At 57.2% G+C, this 14,950-nt stretch overlaps 1 protein-coding gene across 1 annotated transcript; it reads right to left on the minus strand.

The window, feature by feature from the left end:
* Nucleotides 1-7,252: 7,252 nt before the first annotated feature.
* On the minus strand, nucleotides 7,253-13,764 carry LOC133356361 (glycoprotein hormone alpha-2-like). Its single transcript, XM_061573839.1, has 4 exons — nucleotides 13,646-13,764; nucleotides 13,046-13,164; nucleotides 9,441-9,628; nucleotides 7,253-8,439 (listed from the first exon to the last, which is right to left on the minus strand). The coding sequence occupies exons 2-4, from the start codon at nucleotides 13,128-13,130 to the stop codon at nucleotides 8,347-8,349; spliced, it is 366 nt and encodes a 121-aa protein (XP_061429823.1). The 5' UTR covers nucleotides 13,131-13,164; nucleotides 13,646-13,764; the 3' UTR covers nucleotides 7,253-8,346.
* Nucleotides 13,765-14,950: the final 1,186 nt, after the last annotated feature.

Raw genomic sequence — 14,950 nt, forward strand, 5'->3', positions numbered from 1 at the left:
CAGCACGGGTATAGACAGCACGGGGCTCAGCACGGGTACAGACGGCACGGGTACAGACAGCACGGGGCTCGGCACGGGTACAGACGGCACGGGTACAGACGGCACGGGGCTCGGCACGGGTATAGACAGCACGGGGCTCAGCACGGGTACAGATGGCACGGGTACAGACGGCACGGGGCTCGGCACGGGTATAGACAGCACGGGGCTCAGCACGGATACAGATGGCACGGGTACAGATGGCACGGGTACAGACAGCACGGGTACAGACAGCACGGGGCTCAGCACGGGTACAGATGGCACGGGTACAGACGGCACGGGTACAGACAGCACCGGGCTCAGCGCGGGTACAGATGGCACGGGTACAGATGGCACGGGTGCAGATGGCACGGGTACAGACAACACGGGGCTCGGCACGGGTATATATGGCACGGGTACAGACGGCACGGGTACAGACAGCATGGGGTTCGGCACGGGTACAGACGGCACGGGTACAGACGGCACGGGTACAGACGGCACGGGGCTCAGCACGGCACGGGTACAGATGGCACGGGTACAGATGGCACGGGTATAGATGGCACGGATACAGACGGCACGGGCTTCAGCACGGGTACAGATGGCACGGGTACAGATGGCACGGGGCTCGGCACGAGTATAGATGGCACGGGTACAGACGGCACGGGGCTCAGCACGGGTACGGACGGCACGGGTACAGATGGCACGGGCCTCAGCATGGGTACAGATGGCACGGGTACAGACGGCACGGGGCTCAGCACGGGTACAGACGGCACGGGTACAGACGGCACGGGGCTCAGCACGGGTACAGACAACACGGAACTCAGCACGGCACGGGTACAGACGGCACGGGTACAGACGGCACGGGGCTCAGCACGGGTACAGACAGCATGGGTACAGACAGCACGGGTACAGACAGCACTCGGCTCGGCACGGGTACAGACGGCACGGGTACAGACGGCACGGGTACAGACGGCACGGATACAGACTACACGGGGCTCGGCACGGGTATATATGGTACGGGTACAGACGGCACGGGTACAGACTACACGGGGTTCGGCACGGGTACAGACGGCACGGGTACAGACGGCACGGGTACAGATGGCACGGGGCTCAGCACGGCACGGGTACAGATTGCACGGGTACAGATGGCACGGGTACAGATGGCACGGGTATAGATGGCACGGGTACAGACGGCACGGGTACAGATGGCACAGGTACAGACAGCACTGGGCTCAGCGCGGGTACAGATGGCACGGGTACAGACGGCACGGGTACAGACGGCACGGGTACAGACAGCACGGGGCTCAGCACGGCACGAGTACAGACGGCACGGGTATTGATGGCACGGGTACAGACGGTACGGGGCTCAGCACGGCACGGGTACAGACGGCACGGGTACAGACAGCATGGGGTTCGGCACGGGTACAGACGGCACGGGTACAGACGGCACGTGTACAGACTACACGGGGCTCGGCACAGGTACAGACTACACGGGGTTCGGCACGGGTACAGACGGCACGGGTACAGACTACACGGGGTTCGGCACGGGTACAGACGGCACGGGTACAGACTACACGGGGTTCGGCACAGGTACAGACGGCACGGGTACAGACGGCACGGGTACAGACGGCACGGGGCTCAGCACGGCACGGGTACAGATGGCACGGGTACAGATGGCACGGGTACAGATGGCATGGGTATAGATGGCACGGGTACAGACGGCACGGGTACAGATGGCACAGGTACAGACGGCACGGGTACAGACACCACGGGGCTCGGCACGGGTACAGATGGCACGGGTACAGACGGCACGGGGCTCAGCACGGGTATAGACAGCACGGGGCTCAGCACGGGTACAGATGGCACGGGTACAGACGGCACGGGGGTCAGCACGGGTATAGACAGCACGGGGCTCAGCACGGGTACAGACGGCACGGGTACAGACAGCACGGGGCTCGGCACGGGTACAGACGGCACGGGTACAGACGGCACGGGCTCGGCACGGGTATAGACAGCACGGGGCTCAGCACGGGTGCAGATGGCACGGGTACAGACGGCACGGGGCTCGGCACGGGTATAGACAGCACGGGGCTCAGCACGGATACAGATGGCACGGGTACAGATGGCACGGGTACAGACAGCACGGGTACAGACAGCACGGGGCTCAGCACGGGTACAGATGGCACGGGTACAGACGGCACGGGTACAGACAGCACGGGGCTCAGCGCGGGTACAGATGGCACGGGTACAGATGGCACGGGTGCAGATGGCACGGGTACAGACAACACGGGGCTCGGCACGGGTATATATGGCACGGGTACAGACGGCACGGGTACAGACAGCATGGGGTTCGGCACGGGTACAGACGGCACGGGTACAGACGGCACGGGTACAGACGGCACGGGGCTCGGCACGGCACGGGTACAGATGGCACGGGTACAGATGGCACGGGTATAGATGGCACGGATACAGACGGCACGGGCTTCAGCACGGGTACAGATGGCACGGGTACAGATGGCACGGGGCTCGGCACGGGTATAGATGGCACGGGTACAGACGGCACAGGGCTCAGCACGGGTACAGACGGCACGGGTACAGATGGCACGGGCCTCAGCATGGGTACAGATGGCACGGGTACAGACGGCACGGGGCTCAGCACGGGTACAGACGGCACGGGTACAGACGGCACGGGGCTCAGCACGGCTACAGACAACACGGGACTCAGCACGGCACGGGTACAGACGGCACGGGTACAGACGGCACGGGTACAGACGGCACGGGGCTCAGCACGGGTACAGACAGCATGGGTACAGACAGCACGGGTACAGACAGCACTCGGCTCGGCACGGGTACAGACGGCACGGGTACAAACGGCACGGGTACAGACGGCACGGGTACAGACGGCACGGGGCTCAGCACGGCACGGGGACAGATGGCACGGGTACAGATGGCACGGGTACAGATGGCACGGGTATAGATGGCACGGGTACAGACGGCACGGGTACAGATGGCACAGGTACAGACGGCACGGGTACAGACAGCACGGGGCTCGGCACGGGTACAGATGGCACGGGTACAGACGGCACGAGGCTCAGCACGGGTACAGACGGCACGGGTACAGACAGCACGGGGCTTGGCACGGGTATAGACAGCACGGGGCTCAGCACGGGTACAGATGGCACGGGTACAGACGGCACGGGGCTCGGCACGGGTATAGACAGCACGGGGCTCAGCACGGATACAGATGGCACGGGTACAGATGGCACGGGTACAGACAGCACGGGTACAGACAGCACGGGGCTCAGCACGGGTACAGATGGCACGGGTACAGACGGCACTGGTACAGACAGCACGGGGTTCAGCGCGGGTACAGATGGCACGGGTACAGATGTCACGGGTGCAGATGGCACGGGTACAGACGGCACGGGTACAGACAGCACGGGGCTCAGCACGGCACGGGTACAGACGGCACGGGTATAGATGGCACGGGTACAGACAGCACGGGTACAGACAGCACGGGTACAGACGGCACGGGTACAGACAGCACGGGGCTCGGCACGGGTATATATGGCACGGGTACAGACGGCACGGGCACAGACAGCACGGGTACAGACGGCACGGGTACAGACAGCACGGGGCTCGGCACGGGTATAGATGGCACGAGTACAGACGGCACGGGTACATACCGCACGGGTACAGACGGCACGGGTATATATGGCACGGGTACAGACGGCACGGGTACAGACGGCACGGGTTCGATGGTTTCTTTATTGACGTCTTCAGGGCGCGTTGAGCAACTCGCCGTCCTCCCGTGCCCCCCCCCTCCCCCCCCCCGCGAGCTGCAACAATCGCCTCGCGTGGTGCGCGCGAACCAACGTGGAGTTCTTTGCGTGGAGTCACTGAGCGCGCCGCGGAACCTCGTCTAGGTCGACTCGGCCTCAAATGAGCGCGCGGTTCGGTGGGTGCACAACGAGCGCCGGGGAGACAAAGGCGGAGACGCGCTGCTGTGGCGCTTGTCTTTGTCTCCGTCTTTGTCTTTGTGTGTGAGTGTGTGTGTGTGTGAGTGTGTGTGAGTGTGTGTGTGAGTGTGTGTGAGTGTGTGTGAGTGTGTGTGTGAGTGTGTGTGAGTGTGTGTGAGTGTGTGTGTGAGTGTGTGTGAGTGTGTGTGTGAGTGTGTGTGAGTGTGTGTGAGAGTGTGTGTAAGTGTGTGTGAGTGTGTGTGTGTGAGTGTGTGTGAGTGTGTGTGTGAGTGTGTGTGAGTGTGTGTGAGTGTGTGTGAGTGTGTGTGTGAGTGTGTGTGAGTGTGTGTGAGAGTGTGTGTAAGTGTGTGTGAGTGTGTGTGAGTGTGTGTGAGTGTGTGTGAGTTATTTAACATCTATTTTGACCGCGTAGTTCGTGAAGCCTTCAATAGCTGTACCGGAGGAATTTCCATTTGGTACAGATACAATGGGAGGCTGATCGACGCCCGGGTGCGATCAAGGGATGGCTCCCTATTGGTCAACCACGTTATGTATGCCGATGATTTGGTAATAGCTGCTCATTCAGAAGAGGAGTTGGAGACGCTGCTGCTGAGACTGGAGCGTGCCACCAAGAGGTGGGGCCTTACCATCAGCCCCACCAAAACTAAGCACCTGCCTGGGTATTTTGTACCATCGGACACTCCACCCCCACAACTCCCAATTGGTGATGGGGCAGTTGTGGAGAGAGTGGAGAGTTTCCCATACCTGGGCAGTGTGCTTATGACCGGCTCCAGTCTATCAGCAGAGGTCTCACTCCGAATCAGTCGAGCGGCAATATCTTTTCATCGGTTGCGTAACGCTGTGTGGAAGCTACCTGGTCTGTCGCTCCGCACGAAGCTTCAGGTCTTCTCGGCCACGGTCATTCCCTCCCTTCTCTACGCTTGCGAGACGTGGACCCCCCTGGTGGAGCATCTTCGCCGGTTGGAAACATTTAGGCTGGCCTGCCTACGATCCATCCTGGGTTTAACCAGGCTGGATTGTGTGAGGAGCTCACAAATCCTTGAAAGATCTGGGCAAAGTCCCATCAGTGAGCTCCTCCGGCAGGCAAGGCTGCGTTGGCTGGGTCATGTAGCCCGCATGCCCAGCCACCGCATGCCTAAACAGCTTTTGTTCGGCCGGATCGAGGGGGCTAGACGGGCGCGGCACGGGCTGGAGAAGAGATGGAGTGATGTGGTACAGGAGGACGTGGAGCTGAGTGGACTTGCCGATGACTGGTACCAGCGGTGTCAAGATCGGCCTCAGTGGAGGAGGCTCGTGAAGGACGCTACTGGGCAGTTGGAGGCAGTCGCCCTCCAACAACAACGGAGGGCGGAGGAGCGACGCTCACAACAACGAGCGGAGCGCCGGGTGGCTAAAGCACAGCAAGTTGGCACAGTAGGGGGCACAGGTGGTGCATCAGCCAGTCATCTCGGTCATCTCGGTCAGTCGACCCGTGGCACCTGCTGGGTCTGCCCCGTGACCTCCTGCCAGCGGGCTTTCGACACTTCACGTGGCCTCAAGGTGCACTTGGCCTGGCACAAGCATCGTGGTGACGTCACCGCCACTTAGTGGCGAATGGCGGTTGTTGTTGTGTGTGTGAGTATGTGTGTGTGAGTGTGTGTGAGTGTGTGTGAGAGTGTGTGTGAGTGTGTGTGAGTATGTGTGTGTGAGTGTGAGTGAGTGTGTGTGAGAGTGTGTGTAAGTGTGTGTGAGAGTGTGTGTGAGTATGTGTGTGTGTATGTGAGTGCGTGTGTGTGTGTGAGTGTGAGTACGTGTGTGTGTGAGTATGTGTGTGTGAGTGTGTGTGAGTATGTGTGAGTGTGTGTGAGTGTGAGTGCGTGTGTGTGTGAGTGTGTGTGAGTGTGTGTGAGAGTGTGTGTGAGTGTGTGTGTGAGTGCGTGTGTGAGTGAGTGTGCGTGAGAGTGTGTGTGTGTGAGTAAGTGTGTGAGTGTGTGAGAGTGTGTGTGAGTGTGTGTGTATGAGTGTGTGTGTGAGTGTGTTTGTATGTGAGTGTGTGTGTGTGAGTGTGCGTGAGTATGTGTGTGTGTGAGTGTGTGTGAGTGTGTGTGAATGTGTGTAAGTGTGTGAGAGTGTGTGTGAGTGTGTGTGAGTGTGTTTGTATGTATGTGTGAGTGCGTGTTGTGGGGAGCGGTAGTGTAGCGGTTAGCGCGCTGCGCTATGAACCTGGCGACCCGGGTTCGATTCCCGCTCACGGCCAACACCAGTGACGATTATCTGAACAGGTCCTGGGCCTCCCCCTAGGTCGACTCAGCCTTAAATGAGTACCTGGTGCGCTGTGTAAACATCGCCACTGGGGAGACAAAGGCGGTAGGGCGTGGTGCTGGCCACCCACCCCCTCGTGTACCGTTCCGGCCTTCATAGGTGCTCGCTAACAGCACTTGCCCCTACAGTCTGTTAAGGCTATATAGGGGATCTTTGTTATCTTTGTCTTTGTTTAGTGTGTGAGGGTGTGAGGGTGTGTGTGTGTGAGAGTGTGTGTGTGTGTGTATGAGTGTGTGAGAGTGTGAGTGTGAGTGTGTGAGAGTGTGAGAGTGTGAGAGTGTGAGAGTGTGAGTGTGAGAGTGTGTGTATGAGTGTGTGAGTGTATGAGTGTGTGAGTGTATGAGTGTGTGAGTGTATGAGTGTGTGAGTGTATGAGTGTGTGAGTGTATGAGTGTGTGAGTGTGTGAGTGTGTGAGTGTGTGAGTGTATGAGTGTGTGAGTGTATGAGTGTATGAGTGTGTGAGTGTGTGTGAGTGTGTGAGTGATCTCAGTCATCTCAGTCAGTCGACCCGTGGCACCTGGGTCTGCCCCGTGACCTCCTTGCCAGCGGGCGTTCGACACTTCACGTGGCCTCAAGGTGCACATAGCCTGGCACAAGCGTCGTGGTAACGTCACCGCCACTTCGTGGCGAATGGCGGTTGTTGTTGTTGAATGTGTGTGTGAATGTGTGTGAGTGTGCGTGAGTGTGTGTGTGAGTGTGTGTGTGGACAAAGATCCCCAGCATAGTCTTAACAGACTGTAGGGGCAAGTGCTGTTAGCGAGCACCTATGAAGGCCGGCACAGCACACGAGGGGGTGGGTGGCCGACACCACGCCCAGCCACCTTTGTCTCCCTAGTGGCGATGTTTACACACCGCACCAAGTAGTCATTTGATGCTGAGTCGACCGAGGGAAGGCCCAGGATCGGTTCAGATAATTGTCACCGGTGTTGGCCGTGAACAGGAATCGAACTCGGGTAGCTGGGTTCGTAGCACAGGGTAGCGCTAACCGCTGCACCACCGCTCCCCACAAGCGCTAGTGTAGCGGTTAGCGACCCGAGTTCGATTCCCACTCACGGCCAACACCGGTGACGATTATCTGAATCGGTCCTGGGCCTCCCCTAGGTCGACTCAGCCTCAAATGAGTACCTGGTGCGTTGTGTAAACATCGCCAATAAGGAGACAAAGACGGCCGGCCGTGGTTCTGGCCACCCACCACCTCGTGTACCGTGCTGTGAGTGAGTGGATGAGTGGGTGAGTGAGTGAATGTCGTTGTGAGTTGCAGTGTGGTGAGTGGATGAGTGAGTGGATGAGTGAGTGTCCTTGTGAGCTGCAGTGTGGTGAGTTGGTGAGTGAGTAGATTAGTGGGTGAGTGAGTGTTATTGAGAGCTGCAGTCTGGTGAGTGGGTGAGTGAGTGAGTGCCGTTGTGAGTTGTAGTGTGGTGAGTGGATGAGTGAGTGGATGAGTGAGTGTCCTTGTGAGCTGCAGTGTGGTGAGTGGGTGAGTGAGTGTCGTTATGAGTTGTAGTGTGGTGAGTGGGTGATTGTGTGAGTATCGTTGTAACCTGCAGTGTGGTGAGTGGATGAGTGAGTGGGTGAGTGAGTGGGTGAGTGAGTGGGTGAGTGGGTGAGCGTCGTTGTGACCTGCAGTGTGTTGAGTGGATGAGTGAGTGGACGAGTGAGTTGATCAGTGGGTAAGTGAGTGTTATTGAGAGCTGCAGTGTGGTGAGTGGGTGAGTGAGTGAGTGTCGTTGTGAGTTGCAGTGTGGTGAGTGGGTGAGTGAGTGGATGAGTGAGTGAGTGGGTGAGTGTTATTGAAAGCTGCAGTGTGGTGAGTGGGTGAGTGGGTGGGTGAGTGAGTGAGTGGGTGGGTGAGTGAGTGAGTGGGTGAGTGTTGCTGTTTCAAATCAAGATGGTTGCTGTGGTCTTTGTGTGTGACTGTGTGGGCGATTTTGCGGAGGAGGTGGTGGAGGAGGAGGTGTTGGAGGAGGAGGTGGAGGAGGTGGAGGAGGAGGTGTTGGAGGAGGAGGTGTTGGAGGAGGAGGAGGTGGAGGAGGAGGTGATGCGGGCTGCTCAGTAGCGCGAGAGGCGGCACGTGTCGCACTGGCAGCTCCGGGCCGTGAACGCCTCCACCCAGTCCCCGTCATCACCACACGGCACCCGCACCTAGAGTAGCACCATCACACACACACCATCACACACACACCATAACACACACACCATCACACACACCATCACACACACACCATCACACACCCCATCACACACACCATCACACCCACCATCACACACACCATCACACACACCATCACACACACACCATCACACACACACCATCACATACACACCATCACACACACACCATCACACACACACATCACTCACACACCATCACACACATACACCATCACACACACACCATCACACACACCATCACACACACACCATCACACATACACCATCACACATACACCATCACATACACACATCACACACACACCATCACGTACACACCATCACATACACACCACATCATCATCACCATCATCACCACCATCATCACCGTCATTATCACCATCATCATCATCACCACCATCATCACCATCATTATCATCACCATCATTATCATCATCACCATTATCATCATCATCACCATTATCATCATCATCACCTACTGTGTTATCGTCAGTTTGTCAGTTTCACATGCAGTGACAGTGGTCGTAGGGCTGTCGCGACCAATATAATCCACAACAGCAGTTTTTAATTTGGGTTAGATCGTGTAAATATAAATGCGTCGTTAAACCACGAATTCATATTTTCTTTTTTACAAAAGACTCATTCACATCGAGGCGATCTAAACCCAAACAATCGCGAAACAGACCACTCGATTATGGACGTGTTCTCGTCTTCTGCCAAGCCAACCGGACTTGGCCACGTGGTACATGGGCACGTGGTACGTGGTATGTGGTGTGAGGCCACGTGGTACATGGGCACGTGGTACGTGGTGTGTGGGCACGTGGTGTGTGGGCACGTAGTGTGAGGCCACGTGGTACGGGGGCACGTGGTACATGGCACGTGGTACGTGGCACGCGGTTACGAGCGGCGCGAGCCGTCGCGTGGCCCGCGGAGCCGCGAGGTGCCGGTGGTGCCCCCCCCCCCTCCGCTACCTTCTCGAGGCGGCTCACGGTGCAGCACTGCGCCACCGAGGTGACGTTGTGCCGGTAGCCGGAGGCGCGCAGCACCGAGAAGCGCGAGGGGAAGGCGCTCGACTCGCAGAAGCCCACGCAGGCGCTCAGACGCGCCGGGCAGCTCCAGCGGCCGCCACGCGCCACCACCGCCACCGCCACTTCGAACGCTGCGGGGGGGGAAGGGGGGTAAATCAAACGGGGCAGCTGCCACCAGCCCAGAGACTCACATAGACCCCCAGCCTCCCACAGCTCACAGCTGCCACCAGCCCAGAGACTCACATAGACCCCCAGACTCCCATACCTCACAGCTGCCACCAGCCCAGAGACTCACATAGACCCCCAGACTCCCATAGCTCACAGCTGTCACCAGCCCAGAGACTCACATAGGCCCCCAGACTCCCATACCTCACAGCTGCCACCAGCCCAGAGACTCACATAGACCCCCAGACTCCCATAGCTCACAGCTGCCACCAGCCCAGAGACTCGCATAGACCCCAGACTCCCATAGCTCACAGCAGGCACCAGCCCAGAGACTCACATAGACCCCCAGACTCCCATAGCTCACAGCTGCCACCAGCCCAGAGACTCACATAGACCCCCAGACTCCCATAGCTCACAGCAGCCACCAGCCCAGAGACTCACATAGACCCCCAGATTCCCATAGCTCACAGCAGGCACCAGTCCAGAGACTCGCATAGACCCCCAGAATCCCATAGCCCACAGCTGCCACCAGCCCAGAGACTCACATAGACCCCCAGACTCCCATAGCTCACAGCAGGCACCAGTCCAGAGACTCACATAGACCCCCAGACTCCCATAGCTCACAGCAGGCACCAGTCCAGAGACTCACATAGACCCCCAGACTCCCATAGCTCACAGCAAGCACCAGCCCAGAGACTCACATAGACCTCCAGACTCCCATAGCTCACAGCAGCCACCAGTCCAAAAACTCACATAGACCTCCAGACTCCCATAGCTCACAGCAGGCACCAGCCCAGAGACTCGCATAGACCCCCAGACTCCCATAACTCACAGCAGTCACCAGCCCAGACTCACATAGACCCCCAGACTCCCATAGCTCACAGCTGCTACCAGTCCAGAGACTCACATAGACCCCCAGACTCCCATAGCTCACAGCTGACACCAGCCTAGAGACTCACATAGACCTCCAGACTCCCATAGCTCACAGCTGCCACCAGTCCAGAGACTCACATAGACCCCCAGACTCCCATAGCCCACGGGGCAGCTTGCATCAGCCTAGAGACTCACATAGACCCCCAGACTCCCATAGCTCACAGCTGGCACCTGGCTCACAGTGCGATTTGTCTCATTGCCACTGGGTAGGTTAACATACAACGGGGTAATTCACCAACCCGCACTGACCAGCGTGGTGAAGTTTGGTCAATCAATCCTCGTGACTGACAAATAATTGAGTCGAAGTCACGTTCCAGCTCGAATGAGCGGTGCACATCGTCCCGTTTACAGCCCCGAGGCAGGGCGTGGACATTCCACATTCCTATGGTGGGGTCGAGTTTATCCATAGGACAACCGCTGTACACTTTCCAACAAGCGGTATTACCCAGGAAGAAGATTTTAAGAAATAGTGCTCCGTGAATTTTGCAATACTCACAGAGCGCCTATTAGCCTGGGGAAGCCTCACAGAGTCTTGGAATTATCAACAAAACATTTCAGCAGGGCCCCGCTCCACAGGGAGGTTTGGAAAATTACCACCGCGAGGATTTTGCTTTCTCGCGGAAGGCAAAACCCACGCCGCATACGTATTGGGGGGAGAGTGACAACTCAAAATCTCCCCACGTGCACATTTTCAAGAATCCATTGGTGCACCTCCATCTCCTTGGCCCCGACCCGGTAACACCGCCAGCGCCCCCAGCGTGCCAGGGCTGGGCTGCAGCCTGACTCCGGGGAGGGGGGGAGGGAGGGGAGGGAGGTGGGGGCATCTCGTTGCTTCTCTGAGTGATGTCCAGGGATTCCTTCCCCGCCCCCTTCACTCCAAGCGTGATGCGACCGATAGGGGTCCAGTCGGCCACAATGAGGTCCCCCAGAGACAACAGGTAAACAAATATCAACTTAAATTCAACATTCATTAAAAATCGCCTGCGCTCTACCGTGGAGCAAGACCCCATTGACGCATTTGGCTATCGCGTCAAGAGAGCAGCAATGACGTTGGGAGATCCACAACCCCTTTTTGAAGAAACCCTAGACCGATGGGGCCCGCCATGCAAGCAAGACGCACGACAACTAGATTGTGAGCATCGTTTCCTTTACATCTTTTATCGTATTAACACTTTCATTGTCAGACTGTCTTGCTCTAAACCCCAATACACGGTGCAGCAAACCAAAATAATATATACAGTAGAGTTATAGCTTCACATATTATTATTGTTATATACGGGGTTAAAAACATCGCGTAGCTATTTCAGTTAAAAGTGAGTCGGGAGAAAGGAGTGAGGCCCACCAGTGGTATCTTATATATAGAGCATACAATAATATGTAGTTATAGCCTACATATTGTTGTATACTAATAATATATGTGTGTAGTGACATAGCGCTGACTGCTGGACAGCAGCAGCAACTGCAGGTGGGCACTTAGCGCACACGCCGCTGAGCGTACACGCGGTGTGTGTGTGTGTGCCGGCAGGGTGGAGGAACTGGGGCAAGGGTCACAATAGACCTCGTGTGGAAGCCCCTGGAACCCTCTAGAGGGTTCGAGAAGGGAAGCTGGAACCCTCTAGAGGGTTCGAGAAGAGAGGCTGGAACCCTCTAGAGGGTTCGGGAAGGGAGGCTGGAACCCTCTAGAGGGTTCGAGAAGAGAGGCTGGAACCCTCTAGAGGGTTCGAGAAGGGAGGCTGGAACCCTCTAGAGGGTTCGAGAAGGGAGGCGCGGCTAGGGCGGAGCCAAGCCGCGCCGAGGGGAATAAAAGCAGCGGAGAGCGAGAGCTCCTGGCTGCCGGTTCTGGGAGTGGACCCGTCTCGTAGACGCCATCGTCGTCGTTGCCGCTGCCGCCTTCACCCGATCATCGCGCGGTCGAAGCCGTCGGTGCAACGCGGACAGGGTCTTGTCTGGGGCTCGGCACGCGGCAGCGGGGTCGTGTGTCAGAGAGAGAGAGGGGGGGGGGGGTCCCGAGTGGTGGCGTGAGCTCGGCAACAACAGCAACGAATGAAGAGGGCAGAGGGGTGCCTGCTGCGACCACCTCGTCTCCGGCTGGCAGTGTGTGCGATGCACGACACCCACACGCACAGACGACACTACATATGTAGAATAATAATATACATATAGTAGAGTTATAGGCTAATCATTCATATTGTATATGGGGTTAAAAAAACAGCCCGTAGCTATTTAAGTTAAAAGTGAGTCGGGAGGGACAGGCGTGCGAGCCCACAGTCGGATGTTGCCTAGCCCACACTGCAGTGTAAGGAGTCGTCGATTCTCTGAGCCACTTCTCAGCGCCTTGCCCGCTAGACGAGTTCCTAGACGGGGCTCTGCGGGCTCCTCCCCCCACCCAGCTACCCCCTCCCGCGGGAGCCTCCACCCAGCGGCGGCTCCACCCGGTGGTGGCGACTCACGGTAAAGGTGGCAGCCCGGGGTCGCGGGGTCCTGGGGCAGCGCGGCGCTGAGGGCGAGGAGGGCCAAAGCGGAGATTGGGCCCATCGCGATCGACGCCGTGATGAGCACAGGGTAGAGTCTAGATCACGGGGTAGAGTTGAAAACACGGGGTAGAGTTTAGAACACGGGGTAGAGTCTAGATCACGGGGTAGAGTTTAAAACACGGGGTAGAGTTTAGAACACAGGGTAGAGTCTAGATCACGGGGTAGAGATTAAAACACGGGGTAGAGTTTAGAACACAGGGTAGAGTCTAGATCACGGGGTAGAGATTAAAACACGGGGTAGAGTTTAAAACACGGGGTAGAGTTTAGAACAGGTTAGAGTGTAGGACTCAGGGTAGAGTCTAGGTCACGTGGTAGAGTCACGGACACGGGGTGGAGTCACGTGGTAGAGTCTAGGACACGAGTCTAGGACACAGGGTAGAGTGAAGGACACGTGGTAGAAATATCGTGATTGTTGAGGTTTTGATCGCGTTGGTTGTGGTCGTGATTGTGCTGCTCGTTGTTGTTGTGGTTGTGGCAGTTGTAGCGGTGGTAGTTGTGGTGGTTGTTGGATCGTACCTGTGCGGTCTGGAGTCGGTGTAACGTGGTCAGACCCTGGCCGGAGGAGAGTTTCAGTGAAGGAGAGAGTCTTAGTTCGTTGAGAGGGAAGAGCAAAACACTTCGAGTGAGAGTGAGAGAGTCAAAGTGAAGTGAGAGCGAGAGAATTAAGGCGGAGTGAGGAGGGGGAGCGGGAGGGGTTAATGTGAAGTGAGGGGAGAGTCTAAATGACGTGAGAGGGAGAGCGGGAGAGGGTAAATGTGGAGTGAGGGGGGGGGGGAAAGACTGGGTGGAGTGAGAGGGTTAATGTGGAGTGAGAGGGTAAATGTGGAGTGAGAGGGTTAATGTGGAGTGAGAGGGAGAGTGGAGTGAGGGGGTTAATGTGAAGTGAGAGGGTTAATGTGGAGTGAGGGGAGAGTGGAGTGAGAGGGTTAATGTGGAGTGAGGGGGGGAGAGAGAGGGTGGAGTGAGAGAGAGAGTGGAGTGAGAGGGTTAATGTGGTGTGAGAGGGTTAATGTGGAGTGAGGGGGAGAGTGGAGTGAGAGGGAGAGTGGAGTGAGAGGGTTAATGTGGAGTGAGAGGGTTAATGTGGAGTGGGAGGGAGAGTGGAGTGAGAGGGTTAATGTGGAGTGAGGGGAGAGTGGAGTGAGAGGGTTAATGTGGAGTGAGAGGGTTAATGTGGAGTGAGGGGGAGAGTGGAGTGAGGGGGTTAATGTGGAGTGAGAGGGAGAGTGGAGTGAGAGGGAGAGTGGAGTGAGAGGGTTAATGTGGAGTGAGAGGGTTAATGTGGAGTGGGAGGGAGAGTGGAGTGAGAGGGTTAATGTGGAGTGAGGGGAGAGTGGAGTGAGAGGGTTAATGTGGAGTGAGAGGGTTAATGTGGAGTGAGGGGGAGAGTGGAGTGAGAGGGAGAGTGGAGTGAGAGGGTTAATGTGGAGTGAGAGGGTTAATGTGGAGTGAGGGGGAGAGTGGAGTGAGGGAGTTAATGTGGAGTGAGTGGGAGAGTGGAGTGAGAGTGGAGTGAGGGAGTTAATGTGGAGTGAGAGGGAGAGTGGAGTGAGAGGGTTAACCCTCTCACTCCACATTAACCCTCTCACACCACTCTCCCCTCACTTCACTCTCCCCCTCACTTCACATTAACCCTCTCACTCCACTCTCCCCCTCACTCCACATTAACTCCCTCACTCCACTCTCCCTCTCACTCCACATTAACCCTCTCACTCCACTCTCCCCTCACTCCACATTAATCCTCTCACTCACTCCACATTAACTCACTCACTCCACTCTCCCTCCCACTCTACATTAATGTGGAGTGAGAGGGAGAGTGGA

The sequence above is a fragment of the Lethenteron reissneri genome, chromosome 53, assembly GCF_015708825.2.
Source record: "Lethenteron reissneri isolate LAM-NWPU_2019-01 chromosome 53, ASM1570882v1, whole genome shotgun sequence".
Taxonomy (NCBI): domain Eukaryota; kingdom Metazoa; phylum Chordata; class Hyperoartia; order Petromyzontiformes; family Petromyzontidae; genus Lethenteron; species Lethenteron reissneri.